The sequence below is a fragment of the Condylostylus longicornis genome, unplaced genomic scaffold (assembly GCF_029603195.1).
Source record: "Condylostylus longicornis isolate FDR11 unplaced genomic scaffold, ASM2960319v2 ptg000048l, whole genome shotgun sequence".
Classification (NCBI taxonomy): domain Eukaryota; kingdom Metazoa; phylum Arthropoda; class Insecta; order Diptera; family Dolichopodidae; genus Condylostylus; species Condylostylus longicornis.
In genome coordinates, this window is record NW_026578017.1 from 517,631 (window position 1) to 539,314 (window position 21,684).

Sequence of the window (21,684 nt, forward strand, 5' to 3'; positions counted from 1 at the left end):
TCTAGTGCAATATTTAAACATGGTTTGCAAACATGTCATATCATGCAAATCAATTTATTTAGTATTATTTAAAGCATTAATTTCGCGGCATACTTTGTGTTTTTTAAAAATATCAAATTTGAATAACTTACCAGTTCCAGAGAAATCATGAAATACATTTACTTCGATGTTGGGCACCAATTTTTCACCCATTGTGAAATGTTCGTGAAGTTCGAATTTTATTTACACATTCTATTTTATTAAAGCCATTCAACAATTCTAATTTACTATAACTTTTGTCTTTGTTATATAAAATTTTATTTATACAGTTTCATGTTTTAGCAAAATCATTTTTACAATCCCTAAATAACTTATCAAAGTGATGTTTCTTTTTTTTTTAACGTCAAAATTTTGTAACTAAATTTCTATAGTATTTAAAATTTCGCTCTAGATATACATGGTGTCCGAGACTCAATGGTATTCCCGAAGCAAAGTGATAGAATGCATGCAGACGAACAAAAAACACCTAGTGACAATTTGTTCTCGAGTTATGGGGCCTCAAACTTGGAACATGCGAAAACCGTCGAATTTTCATATTTTTACTTATAACATGGGAAATATTACAGGTTTTGTATTTTTGGTATACTCATTTTAAAGCTAACAAAATTCTCCTTCTAACAAAATACTAGTGGTAGCAAAGACTTTTTTAATTTTAGAGATATTAAAGTGCAAAATCAGAACTTTTGAAAACTTTTACTAAATTTTCGTTTAACCGTCATTATCTGCGGACATCCTGTATATTGTTCACGGACACCCTGTATATTGTTTTTATCAACTTTTAATTTACTGTTTCAAAAATGTTTTGTTTGTGTTTTTACTCTCAAGTCCTTATCTATCTAATTTTTCTTTTTAATTTGAAGATTTTTTCCTCAAATTTTCTAACAATTGTTGCCTTATCAATTTTCACTTTAATTTTTAAAACAAATTCATCAAACATTTCCTCACAACTTTAAACTCTCAATGCGAATAGACTCTTATTGTAATAATTGAGTAATTTAAGTTAGATATGTATTTTTAAAAGTACGAGCCCTATTCAATGTTTCAGAATTGTCAGCTGTCAATCTGACATTATTTTTATTTATTTCTATTACAATAACATTGTGATCAAACAAATCATTGTTTACGTGCGATAAGGATGTTTTATTTTTTCGTTTCAATTATTTGTAGGAAAGTGATTAATTAGTCTTATGCCGATTAATTAGTCTTATGACGATTAATTAGTCTTGACGAGCTTTATCTGGAAATACAGATCAAATTGATTGTAAGACTAAAAATAAAGAACAATCAATAGTCTGTAAAACAAGTCCCCGACAGTTTTTCTATATCGAGGAAAAATCTGGTACCTTTTCTTTAACAGCCTGAAGTTCAAAAACGAGTATATCAGCACCTCAACCCCTCAAAAACCATCCCTGTTATTAAAAATTATTTGCCACCTTAGGCAAAATATCCGATATATGTGAATAATGTCAATAAAAATTAAGCCAACATAAAATATCCTCTCATATAACGCGAACTAAAATCCCGTACATCTGAAAGCGTCTGAAACAGATTGGATGGCTGTCTGATCTGCTGATCCCTGAGGGACGATAGAAATTGGGCGTGCTACCTTGCACAAGGTATTTTTTGCCAAAGGCTAGGAGAAGTAAACTCCGAAATAAAACTAAATCAATGCAATGAACAAAACAAAAGGATTTTCTACCCCAGGTGGTAATCCAGTAAATCTGGAAAATCCAGACTCTTCGAAGGCTGGTCTCGTGGATTCTGGGAGAGGCCACTTATTGCATCAAACTACTACTACAGCCCCTTTTAAAAGAATACCTCGGGTCATGCGGACACCACCATGTGGTAAAAGCAAAGAAAATATGTCCAAAGGCGACAAACGGAAAAAATTGCGATAAACAAAGTGGAATACTGCACAGACGAGGAGGATCTGGCTCAGGAAACCGATTAGATTCTCAAGAGAAAGAGCAAAAAGCGAAGAGCAGATATGTCATCTGAGATAAGCCCTGAGGACAAGGTGGGCCAAATAGAAAAATTTGTGCAAATAAATGCAATACAAGAAAGATCAAACACTACAAGAAAAATCAAATACTACAAGAAAGATCAAACCCCCTCCTGTTATATTTAGCAATGTGGAGGGATATCCAAAATGATAAATAAGATATGAATTATTCTAAGATGCTAAAAGAAGCCAAAATAAACTTTAGGGTCAACATAATGAATTATAATCAACTTCAAATTAATGTTGATCAAGAACAAGATTACAGAGAATTAACAAAAGAAATAAATGAAACTAAAGTAGAGTGGCATACCTACGAAAATAAAATTACAAGACCCATCAAGGTGATGGCTAGAGGCTTGCATCCTTCATGCTAACCTGAGGATATTAAAAATGAGATAAAAGAGAGGGGCTTTAAAGTTATTGAAGTTGTTAATAAAATTAGTCTTCCCCTCTTCATGTTAATCTTTGAAAATTCGGAGGACATACATAAAATTTACAAAATTGATGTACTTCAGCATATGAAGATTAAAATTGAATCACTAAGGAGAAATAATTTAGTTCCTCAGTGCAGAAGGTGTCAGAGATATGGGCACACATAGAGGTTTTGCCAGCGTCTAGCCCAATGTGTCAAGTGTGCTGGTCCTCATTTAACGATAAATTGTAGTAAGCAAAAAATCAATGGTCTAAAGTGTGCAAATTGCTCTGAGGCACATCCTGCGAAAATAGGGGTTGTATATTCCCAAAGGAATTACAAAAATGGAAAAATAACCTAACAAAACAGAAACAAAAATAATATCAAAAAATACTCCCAAAACTCCAAAAACCCCAAAAACAACTACATTGAGTAAGAATGAATACAATATGCCAAAGTGGCGAAGGGGGAAACATATAACCATACCAAAGAACGAAGAGATTTATCATCTCAAAAACCTGCTGAAAACAATATAAATATAATGCAAATGATGCAAAATATGATTAAAACTATGAATGAAATCTCATTGAGATTGAACAGATTAAAAGAAAAGTATGATAATGTTACGGCTCTACGGCAGGCTAGTCACCTACCTAGTTAAACCCTATGACGCTATGAAACTAGTGCATGAGAAATCATGCACTAGCCCTATGCTCCTTCTAGGAGTGAACAAAGGAAAAAAAAAATGATAATGTTTATGTATGTATAACAAAAAGAATAAAAAACAAGTAAAAACGTTTCAATCGGTATAAACCGATTAAATTATACCCTGCATCTTTGTATAGCAATTATTCGAACCTATGAAATCAGTCTATAGAAACTTCACGGATATGTCTGACCTATAATTGGACATCCGACTGCCAAGTTTCATGACTTTATAATTTTTCCTAATATTTAAAATTAGCTTTTGGAGTTGTATGGCACGTACCTGAACCTGTAAAGCAATTTCATCAAAACTTCACAAATATATCTGATCTATAATTAGACACACAACTGCCAAGTTTCATGAATCTGACTTTATTATTTTTCCAAATATTATGAATAAGCTTTTATACTTGTATGGGAGCTACACGAATCTGTCAAGCAATCCCACCAAAACTTCAGAAATATGTCTGACATATAATGGGACACACGACTGCCAAGTTTCATGAATCTGACTTTATTTGCTTTTCAAATATTTAAAATTAGCTTCTGGAGTTGTATGGCAGGTACCCGAACCTGTCAGGCAATTCCTCTAAAACTTCAAAAATATATTTGACCTATAATTGGACACATGACTGCCAAGTTTCATGAATCTGACTTTATTATTTTTCCAAATATTAAGAATAAGCTTTTAGACTTGTATGGGAGCTACTTGAACCTGTCAAGCAATCCCACCAAAACTTCAGAAATATGTCTGACATATAATTGGACACACAACTGCCAAATCTCATGAATTTGACTTTATTATTTTTCGAAATATTTAAAATAAGCTTTTAGACTTCTGTGGGAGCTATTCGAACCTGTCAAGCAATTTCACCAAAAGTTCAGAAATATATCTGACCTATAACTCGACGCACAACTGCCAAGTTTCATGAATCTGACTTTATGATTTTTCCAAATATTTAAAATAAGCTTCTGGAGCTGTATGGCAAGTACCCGAACCTGTCAAGCAATTCCAATAAAACTTCACAAATATATCTGATCTATAATTAGACACACAACTGCCAAGTTTTATGAATCTGACTTTATAATTTTTCCAAATATTAAGACTAAGCTTTTAGACTTGTATGGGAGCTACTCGAACCTGTCAAGCAATTCCACCAAAACTTCAGAAATATGTCTGACCTATAATTGGACACATGACTGCCAAGTTTCATGAATCTGACTTTATTATTAGGCCGAATATAAAAAATTTGCTGTTGGAGTTGTATGGCAGCAACCGGAACCGGTGCAGCTATCTCATTATAATTTTTAGAGCATGTGTAGAATATAATTGGACACATGTATGCAAAGTTTTATATTTATAGTTTATTAGTTTTTGAAATATTTAAAATAAACTCTTTGAGTTGTACGGCAGCTACCCGAACCCATTGTCCGAATTAGTCCAATAACAATAGGGTTTGTCCTTGCCACAAAAGAAAAAACTTGTGAAAGTTTGGTGTCGATTGCATTATTCGTTTGTGAGTTATCGTGCGATCGGACGGACGGACGGACGGACAGACGGACAAGTCTAAATCGACGCAGAATTTTACGCTGAGCAAGAATATATATTGTTATGTTAGCAACACAACACGCGTATCAATCTAATAGAAACTTACATATTTCACCCTTTCAATAATTTCGTAATTTCATTTTTAATTAAATTTCATTACCTTTTAATTTAACGTTATTCTTTTTATTAAAATCAAAATTTGCATTCATTATTTCCTTTTGTTTTTTTATATAAAAGTTTCATGTTTCAAGCGAAAAGCCAAATGAACTTATTTTTTGCTTGAAACATTAGAATGTATGCACAAAGGTTAATGAATTTGAAACACCAATAAAAAATTATGAATTAAGTTTTAATTTTTAGATTTCGTAATAATAAGTAGGTCAATGGCAAACGTAATAATTGTTGTTGTAAAGCGTTTGTTCTTTTATAAAATAATAAAAAAATTAAAAAGTAAAAGTAATGATAAGAAGTCAGTTCGTGTTAAAATTTAAGAAAGTTAACTTGTTGAATTTATAAAATAAAATAAAATTAAAATAAAATTGTAAATTGAACTCTTGTGTATTTGTTTTAAATAAAAACTTTGATTAATAAATAAAATAAAATAAAATAAAATTGTAAATTGAACTCTTTGTGCATTTATTTTAAACAAGAAAACTTTAAATAAAAAAAAATAAAATAAAATTGGCGCAGTCGGTAGGATGCGTCAAGTGTAATAATAAAATTTTAATTAAATAATTGTAAAACTACACAAGTATAATAAAAAAATTTATGTTAAATAAATTTGTCAAAAAAAAAAAAACTCTAAAAGTGTAAAAATTAAAAAATTAATTTAATTAAAATTATCTAAAAACGTTACACTTAAATTTTAAAATTTTTTGTGACGCATTAAAATCAGAAAAAATTCAAAGTTAACTGTTAAAAACGAACTCACAAAACAACAATTAAATTTAATAATTATTCATCAAGAAATAAAACTAATAAAAATTATAAGAAATTAAAATTTGATTAACCTAATACTCTAATAAGCAAAATTTAACAAAAACAAAAATTACAATAAAAAATTTTATGATAAAAACCAATTTTAACAAAAACCTGTAGAGAAACAAAAAAAAAAAACAAAATAAAAAAATAAAACAACCAACAAATAAAAAAAATTAAATTTGAATGTTCAAACGCGAAAGTGCTATCAGAAGAGCTAGAACAACAGACATAGATCCACTAAAATACATCGAACGTCTGCCAGAATTTGATGGAAAAGGTAACGACTTAAATAATTTCTTAGAATTAGTTGAATTAATAATTCCATCTATAATTAAATATGATATAAGTAGTCAGAATTTACTTTTTAGTAGAATTAAAATTAAATTAATTAGTAAAGCTAGAACGATAATAGAAATAAACAATAATGCAAAGACTTGGCCTGAAATACGCGAAGTTTTAATAAAAAATTTTGGAGAAAAGAAAAATTCACTCCAAATTTATAATGAACTAAGGGACGTAACGTTTACTTCTAATAGTGTAGAGTTATATAATAACATAAAAAGTATTTTAAGAAGATTAAATAATAAAGTAAAGGAAGAACCTAACTCAAATTCGATATTCGCAAATAATTCGGAAATATTCGCAATAACAATTCGTTTAAAGCAAGCATATTTTAAGCATTTTGTAATGTGTGATATTTTCAAGACAACTGTACCCTGATATAACGTAATTCAATCGGCGTGTTTTATTACACTAGCTGGTGTATAAAAACTATCGTGTTTTTAGGCGACTTATATTATGATAAAAATTATTTTTTTTAAATTTTATTTTATACTCTCATGATTTGGATAATGATGTTTTAGATAATCACGGATTAAGTTTAATAGCATCTGAGCATAATAGTATCTAAGTATGTAAAAATTACACTTTATCATGAGGTAAAATGCTTAACATCAGACTTAAGGAAAATAAATATTTACCAACATCTAACAAAAACTATTTTGTTTCTCGGTCACTAATTTAAAAAATATATACAAAAATTATTATTGTCACTTAAATTATTGGTTAGTGCGGAATAATTTTTGTCATATCTAAATGAGACCATATGTTCGGAAAACCTCGTTTCAAAATCTCGTCCAGTTTGCTCAATGTATTCATAATCGCAGTCATTCCATTCAATTAGATATACACCAAATTTATCATGTTTTTCTGTTTAACGTTATTATCGTTAAACTTAATATTTATTATAAAAAGCAGCATTACAATTCAAATTTGTTTTTAAAACATTAGTAATTTTTTAACTTATTATAAAGGTCAATTTAACCCAATTTTTGCCAATATTTTTAGTTGTAAATTTGAACACAATTTAAAACAGAAAGATGTTCTTTTTTTTAACAATAGTTTCTTAACAAAGTTAATTGTATATCTTATATACAATTAACGGTTATTAATTATATTGGGACTGCGATCATTAATATATTGGGAAAACTAGAAGAGGTTTTCCGCACATATCGAATATATATACTCATTTAGATACGACGAAAATGATTCAGCACTAATCAAACATTTAAATGACAATAATCATTTTTGCTCAATTAGTAATCTAAAAATTTTACATGTTGGAAATAAGGGAAAAAAACTTGTTACATTACAATCTTTTTAAATTACTAAAGCTTTAAAATTAATTTTTTAAACGACCAAACCATACTAATTCATGCACCTGTTTAGAACTGTGTCTCCTACTAGGTTAATAATTTATTTGTAATGTTTTAAGTTTTTAATTTTGTCTGTTTATTACTTTCGTTTTTTTTTTTTGTTTGACTTCTGTAAATTAAGCTGGATTCAAGAGTTCGACGTTTTTGAGCTGAGCTATTTGTAGCCGAAATATTTTTTCTCTTGATTGATCATTGGATCCATGAATTAGTGTAGTTTGATCGTTTAATAAATAAATTTTAAATGATAAACTACTTCAAATGGAAAGTTTTTAAAACAATTTCTAATATTTGATTTTCAAGATTAATCTTGTTATGAATTTACTAAGTTGTGAAATTAATAAGTAATGTGCTTATTACACTAATAATTTTAACTTAATGTAAATTTCTTCATGCAACTGCAGAACAGATGAATGACGTGATCAAAGGAACGAGTTAAAGGCAGAAAAATTAAAAAATTTTTCTCCTCGAACTGGACTCGAACCCGTGACCTACCGCTTTCTAGGCGGACGCTCTACCAACTGAGCTACAGAGGTATGAAAAAATTGCTGACGAAATGTTCTCTACATTGCTTTATACTGCAATCCACATGATTACTAAGTATTTGTTTACATTTAGTTGCTACATGCAACCTACTATTTGAAACACACAATCACAAGAACATTGTGATTGTGTGTTTCAAATAGTAATAGGTATTGTGCCTATTACACTAATTATATTATGAATTTACTAATAAAACTATGATGCTGCATTATAGTTTTTCCTATGATGTTGCATTATAGTTCCATCTATTTTTAGGTTTTATTTACTTTTGTTGGCATTTCCGCAAGTGTATCTGCGTAATTATTAATGCTTTTGTGCAAGACTTGTATATAATTTGTTAGCCAACGAATTAGAAATACTAAAGGAAAGAGCATCTATGTTTCTATCTTGCTTACACTAAATAAAAAATTCCATCTTGAAAAAAAAAAAAGTGAAGCCAAAAATTTCAGGTAAGACTCTTTCTTTGCTTCGAGCATTGTCAAACTGAAATTAACATTATATGCCAAATGTCGTTGTTTTTTTCTTAGAAAATTACGCGCTGTCATATCAAAAGTAAACAAAGAAGATTTTGTTATTTAATTTATAAAATTAGTGCAGTTTGTAAATAAAAAATATTAAAATATTTAATAATAAGTGTTAAAAAACGCTTATAAAAAAATTATAACAAGTGAAAGAAAGGAAAAATTTGTTGAGAAATAAGAAGGTTTTAATATGTTTAATAGTTTTAAATTGTTATTCCCATTTGCAAAAACAAATAGTTTTTTTACACCACATACATGTGAATATTATTCATTTCAATAATTAAAAGAAATATTTATTAAATAGCGCTTTGATTAATTCATAATTTTTAATTTCATTAAGTTTTTAATTTTGCAAAGAAAACATTTGTTTTTGTTTTGTTTTAATTTAAAATTACGGATACGTCTAACAAAAAGTTGGTGTAAATCTATTACAAATTAATTAAGTTATTAAAATTGTTAAAAACTCATTAGTCATAAACATAATAAAAATCAGTTTTGTAATATTTGTTAGGAAAATGTAATAGCCTAAATTTTGTTTTGAAATTAAAAAAAAAGGTGCAAAATTTAAAGAAAAAAGTGCAAAAATAAAAAAAGGTGCACAAAATTTAAAAAAATGCAATTTTTTGCACAAAGATGCCAAAACGGGAGCACTGATGCTTAGATCAAAGAAAGAGACTTACCTGAATAACGCAAAACTTTAAGAATGTAAGCACTAGTAAACTAGAAAAAGATTGAATTTTTTAATTAAAAATTTGAAAAAAGTTGATCTTATGGGAGATTTATGATGTTAAAAAGGGCCCTCTATATATCCCATAAGAATACGTGTAAATTCGTCAGCTGTGAACTGTCACTCTATGTTTTGGGTCCAGGCCTATATTTCTGTCAGCCGTGGTATGTACTGTTTACGTTTCATAAATATTTTAAAATTTGAAGCTTAATTCCTATTTTATACTGAAAAAAGTTTTTTGAACTTTTCCTTCTGGTTTATTTGTTATACCAGATTTTTTTCTTGTGAGCAATGACGTCACTGTATTCTTTTTTTAAAGTTTTTTTAAAGTTGAAAAAGAAAGTTCAAAATGAAGGTTTTTGGTCAAACTTTTGTTCGAAATTTCAAATTAATATATTTAAAATTTTTAAATTTTACATGCAAAAATGTCGTTAAAATTAAGATTTATTATGATCGGCAAAGCGCATGAAATTTTTTGCGAATATATATTTTTATATTATAATATATATATTTCATAATATATGTATATATTTTTTATTTTATAGTATCATGATTAGCGAATTCGCCTACATTTTAGGTGAATGAGCTGTCAAATCCGTCGAACGAAAATTCTGTATGACAACCTTGGCGAATGAAACCAAAAATCAAAATAATACATATGTTAAGTGTTTTTTTTTAATTTAATATTATAAAATTTAATATTATATATATTAAAATAAATTCATAAAATTCTACAAATTATTGTAAAAAATATTGTTTGTTTAATATTAATTTAAGCGTGAAAAAAGCAAGCCTAAAACAATTCGAGCATTTAATTACACATATAAATTAATGGACAACAACCCCGTAATTGCTAAAGCATATAAAAATTCAAGTTTTTGCAAAAAAGCAAAAACAATGAACATATGTGTGGTAGAACTATCGATGGAACTATCAATAGTTTTAAAGTATCGAAACTATCGATTGTTTTAAAATCGATGTAATACTATTGCCAAATGAACATCACTTCCTATCAGTTACTAAATTTTGAGAAATGGGCGAAAACGGAATATAGTTTTGATTTTCATGAATTCCATAACATAATTTTCAAACGTATCGTATATACATTCAAATTTCACTGATTTAATTTACATTCAAATTTCACTAAATACACCAGTGAAAATTGAAAATTACTTCTTTCAATTACTATGTTATTTTATTCCAAATATTTCGTAAACACGTGAAGTGAAGCTGGCATTGAGTTTCATTATATTCTTAATATTCCTTATTTAGAATGAACAAGTTTAACACACAATGTGCCGTTTGAGTACTGAATTTACTACACAGCAAGTTGCGTTACGAAACTATCGATATATCGAAACTATCGATATAACGATAGTTTTGCATCTACATCTACGGTTCAATTTCGGTAGGTTTTCTGATGTCTTGCGGCAACATTCTGGATTTGGCGAAAAAAAGCATTCGCCGATCATAATTTAATCATCCATATCATTCGATTCGCCTAATCATTCGGTTTTTCCATCATAATAAGCGTATAATTCTATATTCGTCAACTTGGTGCATTCAATTAATGCGTTTATGGCTTTTGACATCATATGTCTTTATGCATATCATTGATTTTTCTTTTTGCTGCGTCATTTGGTTCGAATTGAAATCGTGATATTTTGACTTCCTACTCTTTAAATTCTGCTTCAATTAAAGATCTCGAAAATTTCCTTCAAAGTTTACTTATCTATTAATAAATAGATCGACTCCATCCATTCCGTTAGTTTTAGTTTGCATTTTGCTTCCAAATTCTTAAAATATTCCATTTTTATTTAGAAATAAATGGTAGTAAGAGCTGTGTAGGCAAGAAAGAAACAAAATATTGCAAACAAACGAGTGAATCAAAAACATTGAACTGAAATAAAATTAAATTAAGTTAGGTAAAAATTTTTATTTTGATGATAACAAAATTTATTTTTCATTTTATTAAAGTTAGGTAAAAAATTTGAATGCATGAAAGCAAATACTTATTTTAAATATTTTAATTACAAATACTTAACACTAAATATTTTAAATATGTTCAAAAGAACATATTACCTCTCCACATCTTTTGGCAACAAATAAAATTATCGTGTCGGCTTTTTCACCTCACTCACAAAATTACATCCCAAACACTTCAAATAATGTTTACCCATTATTATAAAAAAATGATTATTTTTTACAACTATTTAATTTTTTTTTAATATTATGTCTTTTTAAAATTTATTTTTATTATTTTTCAAAATTATATTACATAAATTGTAATAATTTTGTTAAAACACCTTTTTTCCGCTTCGTTTTTATAATACGAATACACCTTTTTTGCCACCTTGCACTGAAATAAGTTACAGAAATAAAACTTCCGCTTTTAAAATTCTTAATATTTTTTCCTATACTTTATATACGAAAAAATAAATATCTCCCGCTTTTAAAAATACTTTACTTTGGTTTCGTGAAAATTTTTTTTACCTTCAAAATGCAGATTTTATTTTAAAACAAGTAAAAACGTTTCAGTCGGTATAAACCGATTGAATTATACCCTGCACCTTTCGTTATTGTGTAGCAATAACTCGAACCTGTGAAATCATTTAATAGAAACTTCACGGATATGTCTGACCTATAATTGGACATCCAACTGCTAAGTTTCATGAATCTGACTTTATTATTTTTCCAAATATTTAAAATCAGCTTTTGGAGTTGTATGGCAAGTACCTGAACCTGTCAAGCAATTCCATCAAAACTTCTCAAATATATCTGATCTATAATCAGACACACAACTGCCAAGTTTCATGAATCTGACTTTATTTTTCCAAATATTAAGAATAAGCTTTTAGACTTGTATGGGAGCTACTCTAACCTGTCAAGCAATTCTACTAAAACTTCACAAATATATCTGATCTATAATCGGACACACAACTGCCAAGTTTCATGAATCTGACTTTGTTATTTTTCCAAATATTAAGAATAAGCTTTTAGACTTGTATGGGAGCTACTCGAACCTGTCAAACAATTCCACCTAAACTTCAGAAATATATCTGATCTATAACCCGACACACAACTGACAAGTTGCATGAATCTGATTTTATTTGTTTTTCAAATATTTAAAATTAGCTTCTGGAGTTGTATGGCAGGTACCCAAACCTGTCAGGCAATTCCTCTAAAACTTCAAAAATATATTTGACCTATAATTGGACACATGACTGCCAAGTTTCATGAATCTGACTTTATTATTTTGCCGAATATAAAAAATTTGCTGTTGGAGTTGTATGGCAGCCACCCGAACCGGTCCAGCTATTCCATTATAATTTTTAGAGCATATGTAGAATATAATTGGACACATGTATACAAAATTTTATATTTATAGCTTTATTAGTTTTTGAAACATTTAAAATAAAATCTTTGAGTTGTACGGCAGCTATCCGGACCCGTTGTCCGAATTAGTCGAAAGTTTGGTATCGATTGCATTATTCGTTTGTGAGTTATCGTGCGATCGGACGGTCGAACAGACGGAAAAGTCTAAATCGACGCAGAATTTTACGCTGAGCAAGAATATATATATATGTCCATATCGCAGATGACTCCTTCAAGTAGTTACAAACTCCATACCGAAGGGAATATTTGGGCTAATCTATTTAGCAGCACTGTACCAAACAGACTTAAAGAAAATAAGTTGGTTGACAGATTTTAAGTAGCTTACTTTTTTTATTTTTTCAAATATGTATGTATGCATATCTAAAATTGGATTTTATGGTAATATGGAATTCACCATTTCAAGCCATTACGATTGCACAAACACTTCATGGACATATCTAAGTTACCGTGACTTCCATAATGCGCTTACGATGTAAATTTTACAAAGTATCAAATTCCAAAAAGTTTAGCAAAAGCTCTTGACATTGTACACTTTTCCTAAATGCGTTTTATACGTAGTGGAGACGTAAAATTAAAGTAAATCGGGTATCGAAAAAACCGAGCACGCTTTTCTTATACCTTGTTATATAAATGTTGCCATGAATAACTAATTAAATAAATTAGAATATATTTTCAGCAATAAAGTGCCAGTTATGCAGCATAAAAATGCAATGTTTTTAATGACTTGGTAATGTTTGTTAAAAATTAACATTTGCCCAGAACTTTAGATTGAACTTTTCAAACAAACGTCAAAGTACGTAATAATATTGTAAAAATTGTATTCCAAAATGTACGAAAAGCTTTAGTAGTTTCTTATACAATGTAAAGGTATTGAAAGTTCTGAGACGGTACAACAACCGTATTAATACCGTTAATGCCTTTATATCTAACAAGTCCCAATGCTAAGAGAGAAACTTGAAAGCACGACCCTATTTTATATGGGTTTTTTTAAATCGAAGTGGCTATTTTTTGAGAAGAAATATTAAAATAAATTTACACTTATTATAAAGCAGGTAAAATTTAGAAAATATATTTGAAAAATCAAAAAAATATATTATATAAGGTCGTGCTTTCAAGTTTCTCTCTGAGCATTGGGACTTGTTAGATATAAAGACATTAATTTAAACTCTTTTTTACTTAAAAAAAAAGAAAAAAATAATAAAAAATATGACACGATCAGTGCATTTAAAGAAAAAAACAGCAACGAAGCCAAAGATTCGAATTATTTCGTAAAAAAAATTGAGTATTGGGACTTGTTAGATATAAAGATATTAATACCGTACTTAAATCTTTTTTACAGCATTATTGAAATCACGGCTAATTTGGACACATGACCGACAACTTTCAGACCCCAATAAGCACAAAATTTTTATATGCATGTAAATGAAATATGATAAAATTATATTGTTGTATATTGTTACATGGCCCTGCAATGAGAAATCACTAAGTCATTACATGCATTGAAATAAAAATAATCGGTATTTTCAATTCTCTATTGGATTCTGTCAAAGAAATGGGAAAACTGACCAACTTAATAATAAAACAACAACAGTTACTTCGATATCTTTATTTTAAGATTGATTAAAATAAAAATTGATTAATTTTATATTAATGCGTTTAATAAATATACGTTAAATTTATCACAAAAAATGTTTTTAGGTATTGCTTATTCGAAAAATGTATTTGTTGAAACATAAATTATCGATTAAAACCGTTGAAGAAGACTCATACAAATAACAATACTGAAATGGTTTAAAAAATTAAAATTATAAATGTGAAAATTGTGAATACTTTTTAATAATGTAGAAGTGTACAACCATCAAAAACTTAAGACGCCTTTAAATTAATAGAAAGTTCTTTTTTAAGTTATTAAGATTTGTAACTTAAATTTGTTATATAAATTTGTCATGTAAAATAGCTTTGAAATATTTATATGTCAAGAAAAAGTAAATGTCTATCTAAATGAGTATGTCAAGAAAAAGTAAATATAATTTTTAATATATTAACAAAAATTTTAATATGTAGGAATTTTATTTAAATTTAATCAACTTTATCAGAAAATAATTATGGCTTCTTTTTAAATTGAATTCTTTTCAATTTTTTGACATTTTTCCAAAATATATTTTTTTTTTAGATGTACGAAAAGAGAATAACTTCGGAATAAAATACTCTTATTTTTGCTAATATCGAACTTCTATCTTTGGTAACATAAAAATACTCACTACCTTCCAGAAAAGGGAGTTTTCTTTTCATACAGCTAAAAAAGAGATCAAAGCTTATTTGTTTTTTGTATTCTAGAAAATAATTTACAACACATCAAATCCCTTATTTAAAAAGTGACAGCATTTTTTATATTACATATAATTAAAGGGACTTGAAATTGGATTATAATATCCAGTAATATTCATAATCTTTAGCATATTATGCCTCCTACAAGTAATTTTTCATAATCAAATATTGAAAATTTTTCAATTTAATTGTCATAACATAATGATAAGAACTTTCAATGCGTACAGTTATTTATAAGATAAAAAAATATGGCCAAAAAATAAAAATTTTTGAAAGACTGTTAAATATTTAAATTTAGTCAATAACATTAAAAACACACTTATATGTATATTTGAATAAAGCAATTAGTACAACAGATATAAATACTTTCAACCCAACTTTTAAATTTTTTCGATTGCTACTTTGATGATGATCCTTATACTAGCGATAATTTTTCAACATTAATACATGTATTAAAAAATAATACTCATCAACAGAGGATGTCATACTATTTTTTGCTGGAAATTGATCAACCTGGAAAATCAAGCTGGAATCATCCCTAAAATTATTCGCCAACCTTGCGAAATAGAAGTACATATATATACAATGTATATTATATACTTCAACAATAAGAAAAACATACCAAAAGAACTTTGGAATAATATCTCTTGATATATAAAGAACACGGTCTATTAAAACACTGGTTTGAATTTAAATGAGACAGGGTCATTTGCACTGTAATTACAAAGATAGGTAAAACTCTATAGTGAATTCTAGGTATAAATTTGTAAAGTAAAACAAAATTTGATTTGATTAAAAGTAAAACAAAATTTGATTTGATTTAAAACCATCTTTTAAAATTTTGATTTTGTTTTGGAAAATGTTTTTTAAAAACGCCTTCTTATGTTTGATTTAGTTTTGTTTAATTTGTTTAATTTTTTATACTTTAAATCTGCAGACTTAAAAAATTGGAAAAAGATTTACTTACTTATTACAACGACTAACAGTATAACAAAAATTATCCCAATTATAATCATCATTTTCATATTTGACCACCAGTGCTTTCGCTTCAATTTATAAGCCTGTTGTTCAAACTGGGATGCATTATTTTGGAGGGTTTCTGCTCTTTCATCCAATTCTCTCAAATTTGCACCTCTTTTCAAAATGCCTTCGACATTATCTTTCATTATGTCGAGAACTTCATCTACTTCCGCCTGGGTTTTCTTAATTTTGTTTTCTTCCATTGTTTGTTGATATTGACCACTAAAATAATTCTATTAAAAGTTTCAGTTTATAAATGTAAATAAGAAGTAAAATCCACTTTTATAAAATTGATTTACAATTATTTACTTGTCTTTGTTTATATCTTGATCCTCAAAATTGTCCATTCGATGCCTGTAAACAATAAGCAATTAATATTTAATTTTAATCACTTCTGCAAAACCATTCAACAAAAAAGATTCTCATTAATTAAAGCTGACCTTATACGTGTTTGTAATATAAGTTAACATAAGGTAAATAGAACAGGCTTTGGTGAGGTCATTGCAATAATTGAGTAATATTTTACTTACAGTTTGTTGATTTAGCAGTTAACACCTACTGAAACTATTCTTATTACAAAAGAATTTAGTTCGGAATTTATAGTTGATTAACTAAAAATAAAATGATGGCATTAAAACGGCAATTAAAATTTTACTAATAGAAAAAACGCATTTCCTACTAAGGCAGCTCGAAATTAGAATATGTATCAACCAAAGTATATCTATAAACAAGTAGTTCGACTCTTCGTTTACATCACACTAATGCAATTTTTTACCAATATTTGTATACTAAAAATGTTAAGCGGTATACCTTCTTATTTTCATTTTTATACACATAAGAATTTTTAGGAGAGGGAAAGAGTACACAATGGATGAACAGGTCTACCTGTTTTTTTATAATGTGTTTTTAAAAGCGGGAGTTATTTATTTTTTCGTATATAAAATATAGGAAAAAAATTAAGAATTTTAGAAGCGGGAGTTTCATTTCTGTAACTTATTCCACTACAAGGTGGCCGAAAGGGTGTATCCGTATTATAAAAGCGAAGCGATTTAAAAACAAAATTTGACTATTAAAATAAAAAAACTTTTAATTTACGTATTATATGTATATAATTTGAAAAAGATAAAGAATATTAAAAAAAAATTGTAATTAGTAATTGTCATCACATTTGTTGTAATATAAACAATGATTTTTTTATTTTTAGTTCAATTTTGTTTTAAAAATTTAAAACAAATATTTCTTATGTATATACATACACACACACGTATCGCTAATAGTCATTTTTTTTATAAATTGCTTAATTTCTATGCCTCGTCTAAATTGCGGCTTGACGTGAAATCAGCTCGAAACTCAAGCCGCGTTTTTATTATGTTAACTTAAAAGTCCAAAAGCGACGTTTAACTATTAAGTTTAAAATCATTATTAACATTTTCAGTCTAGTAAGCGACTTGAGTGAAGCCGGTTTCGGGTCAAGTAACATTTATATAGACTATAATAAGCTTGAAGCAGCCATATAAACGGGGTATAAAAAATTATACATCATATTGTGTATCATATGTATATAGCCATATAAAAAATTACTATAAATCACAATATGATGTATTGTGTATCTACCTCGAATATGAAATTTTAAATTTATAACTATTACTTTCATACATTTTACCTAACTTTTATAAAATGAAAAATAAAATATGAAAAAAAAAATTTTGTTATCAAAATAAAAATAACAAAATTTTTTACTTAACTTAATTTAATTTTATTTCAGTTCAATGTTTTTGATACACTCGTTTGTTTACAATATTTTGTTTCTTTCTTGCCTACACAACTCTTATTACTATCCATTTCTAAATAAAAATGGAATATTTTAAGCATTTGCAAGCAAAATGCAAACGAAAACTAACGGAATGAAACTACTTAATAATAGATATACTATGGTATAAACAAAAATCAATTACTTCGTTTATATGTCAGTCTGCTTATGTACAGTGCTGCCAAGTTACTTGAGAAAACTGAGCTAATTTTGCACAAATATGTATTTATATTTCATTTTTGTATAAATATAAGAATGGCTTTTTTAAGGCCAAAATAAACAAAATAAATTATCTTATAATTTTCATATGAACACATTATGTAAAATTAAATACATATTTTTAATGTTAAATTAAACTAACAGTACTAAATTTGAAGTATTATCAAATTTTTCAGTAAATGTATTTCCTGCATTGAGTGGGTCCTCGATACATTCAACTCATCTAACTATTTTATATTCTTGCAGAAATTCAATTGTAGGAGTTGCCAATCCAGTTTAAAAGATAAGCCTGGTAAATTGTTTTAAATATGTGAACTATGACATTTTTACATTTTTTTAAGATAGAAACATTGTTGAAAAAAAAAATTGCTTGTTCTTTTTAGAGTGAAAACAAAATGCTGTTTTATTCCGCTTCGAAAGTAAAATATTTCAATTTTATAGTGGTGTGCTTCATTATGCAGTGGTTTAACTTTGTCATTTGGATGAAAATGTAGTAAATGTTTGAAAAAAATTTCATCATAAAGAGAACATATCTTTTCACAGCTAAAAGTTTTTGAAACACCAAATTTTAGTTTACAAAACTTGAAAAAACTTTAAATATTGTAAAAATGATAACGTCATTATTTTCAGTAATTTTTGTTCAAAAACTAATGTACCAGACTTGAAATTCATACCTGTTACCTGTAATTTATAATTAACATTAAGAAAAAATATAATTTTGATTTTTTTTTTTTTTATTTATATTTATCCTTTTTCTATTTTATTAAAGAAAGAAAGAAAGAAGTTAAAATAATTTTATTAACAACTTTTTACACTCTTTTATATGAGAATTTTTTTATTCATATCCAATGTCTTTATATAATTTTATTTATGTGGGTTTTTTTTAAATCGAAGTGGCTATTTTTTGAGAAGAAATATTAAAGTGAGTTCATACTTATTATAAAGCAGTTAAAATTTCGAAAATATATTTAAAAAATTAATTAAATGTATTAACATTTTCATTCACAATTATTTTAAAATTCTTAACATACATACAAGCACAATCTTCGCCTTCAACATTTTATATAGTACTGAAATCATTTCATTATGATGTCTTTATATCTAACAAGTCCCAATACTCAATTTTTTTACGATTTTTTGCTTTCGTTCCTGTTTTATTCTTTAAATTAAATATATTGTTGAAATGTATAACACTATATTACTTTTATTAACATTTTTGTTAGCCGCCACCAAAGTATATCTAATAATAAGTAGTTCGACTCGTTCAATTCCGTTAGTTTTCGTTTGCATTTTGCTTCTAAATTTTTAAAATATTCCATTTTTCTTTAGAAATAGATGGTAATAAGAGTTGTGTAGGCAAGAAAGAAACAAAATATTGTAAACAAACGAGTGTATCAAAAACATCGAACTGAAATTAAATTAAGTTAGATAAAAATTTTGTTATTTTTATTTTGATAACAAAATTTTTTTTTTATATTTTATTTTTCATTTCATAACAGTTAGGTAAAAACATTCGAATGTATGAAAGTAATAGTTATAAATTTAAAATTTCATACTTTGTTATACCGTACATACCTATTCAAGGTATGTACAATATGATGTAGTAATATTTATGTACCCCGTTTATATGGCTGCTTCAAGCTTGTCATAGTCTATATAAATGTTACTTGACCTGAAGCCGGCTTCACTCAAGTCGCTTACTTGACTGAAAATGTTAGTAATGATTTGAAACTTAATAGTTAAACGTCACTTTTGGATTTTTAAGCTAACATAATAAAAACGCAGCTTGAGTTTCGAGCTGATTTCACGTCAAGCCGCAATGTAGACGAGACAGAAATTAATAATTTATAATAAAAGATTGCTCTTACCCATTTGCGTGTATGTATGTATATTCATAAGAAATATTTGTTTAAAATTTTTAAAACAAAATTTAAATAAAAATAAAAAATTTATAGTTTATATCACAATAAATGTAATTTTCTTTCTCCCAAAAATTCTTATGTGTATAAAAATTAAAATAAGAAGGTTTGCTGCTAAGTCTTTTAGCTAAGGGAATTTTTTGTATACAAATATTGGTGAGTGATTGCTTTTTTTTTTTTTTTTTTTTTTTCCTTCTTCACTCCTCTAAGGAGCATAGGGCTAGTGCATGATATCTATCATGCCCTAGTTTCTATAGTCATAGAGAGTTAGCTAGGTAGGTGACTAGCCTACCGTAGTTTTTTTATTTATATTACATATTTCAGTTTATTAATATTTTACTGTTTATTTTTCTTTAGTCTTTAGTATCGAATATTATGAATATTTGAAAATTACTTGTATAATATTTATTAGTATTGCATATTAAGTTATATAATATTGAATATAATTTTTATAGTGACCTGACCGGGGTTTGAACCCGAGACCCTTCGTTTAAAGGGCCGGTGCCATAACCACTGCACCAATGGTCAGATTGAGTGATTGCTTTAGTGTGATGTAAACGGAGAGTCGAATTACTTATTAACAGATATACGTTGGCCGACACTACTCAATTTATCTTTTTGAGAAATACAAAATGTACATGGAAAATCATACATTCACATTAACATTTGAAACCATACTGAAATATGAATTTAAAAATTTTTTTCTTTATTCCTACTAATGTCTTTATATATGGAAATGTAAGAAGTCCCAATCAGTGTTGTTATTTTCAACTTGTTTTTTTTTAGAAGGGTTCTGACTTAAAAAAAGGAGTACCGTGAGCTTTGGAGTAGCAATTTGGTGTTACCATTAACATCAAACACAAAGTAAGGCATCTGCCTATATATATTATTTGTTTAAAATTCATTTCAAATCAAATTTCGTTTATGAAAACAATTATATTTTTTCGCAACTTTTTTAATTTTAAGAACAACAAGTTTTGAACAGAATTTTGTAATAAATTAAGATAAGAAAAAAATAGAATAAGTAATATGCATTGCAAAGGGGTAGAGGTATATTTAGTTTTAATAATATATATTATTAATTTATATTTATTGTTTAATAATTATAAATTAACTGGTGGACTATCGTGATAGGCAATCCGTGGTCTCCAATTAGTTTATGAAGAAGCATATAATAGTGGTATATATATGGAAGTGTGACCAGGCATGAAATGAATAAAAGAAGTATATATATTATGTAATATTATTTGAAAAATATCAACTATATTTAGACTTATCCGCAGCTTATGAAGGCTTAGAAATGTGCATAATATTAACTTTAAATATTTTTATTATTTAATAAATATTCTTCTCTTGTTTACTTTTCATTCTTTATTTTATCGATAAAAAATCGTTTGTTGTTTTAAACTTTTTGAATTTGTCATCCACTTAAACAAAAAAAATTTTTCATTGGTTGCCAATAAATTGGCAAGTTGTGATATTTTAGAATATTAGAAAAATTATTGTATACATTGAAATATTTATGCCAATAATTCGCTTATGTAAACACTCATTTAAATTCGAATTCAAACGGCATATTGTGTGTTAAACCTCAACTTTGGCATACGTATATGAATGTACTTCACGTTTTCACGAAATATTTGGAATAAAATAAAAGAACATATGAAAGAAGTAATTTTCAATTTTCACTGGTGTAATTAGAGAAATTCGAATGTAAATTATATTAGTGAAATTTGAGTGTATACATTTGGAAATAATGTTATGAAATTCATGAAAATTAAAACCATATTCAGTTTTCGCC

At 27.3% G+C, this 21,684-nt stretch overlaps 2 protein-coding genes across 5 annotated transcripts in view; one reads left to right on the top strand and one right to left on the bottom strand.

Moving 5' to 3' along the window:
- The window catches only part of LOC129611172 (chondroitin sulfate N-acetylgalactosaminyltransferase 2), a 111,616-nt gene that overhangs the window by 24,960 nt on the left and 64,972 nt on the right, over nt 1–21,684 (top strand). The gene's annotated exons all lie outside the window — the stretch shown is intronic.
- On the bottom strand, nt 14,179–16,606 carry LOC129611174 (synaptobrevin-like). 2 transcript variants are annotated; one of them, XM_055524161.1, is made up of 4 exons: nt 16,466–16,606; nt 16,245–16,289; nt 15,883–16,157; nt 14,179–14,368 (listed from the first exon to the last, which is right to left on the bottom strand). In XM_055524161.1, exons 2-4 carry the CDS (start codon nt 16,280–16,282, stop codon nt 14,352–14,354), a joined length of 330 nt encoding a protein of 109 aa, XP_055380136.1. In that variant the 5' UTR covers nt 16,283–16,289; nt 16,466–16,606; the 3' UTR covers nt 14,179–14,351. The 2 variants fall into 2 exon arrangements, with proteins under 2 accessions (XP_055380136.1, XP_055380137.1); XM_055524162.1 differs by having other exon boundaries at nt 16,376–16,600.

Bases quoted from the DNA above. Each gene is read 5' to 3' on its own strand.
- LOC129611174 (XM_055524161.1), bottom strand. From the start codon at position 16,282: ATGGACAATTTTGAGGATCAAGATATAAACAAAGACAA. The intron at 16,158-16,244 runs GTAAATAATTGT...GAATTATTTTAG, and splicing joins CAAGATATAAACAAAGACAA to TGGTCAATATCAACAAACAA.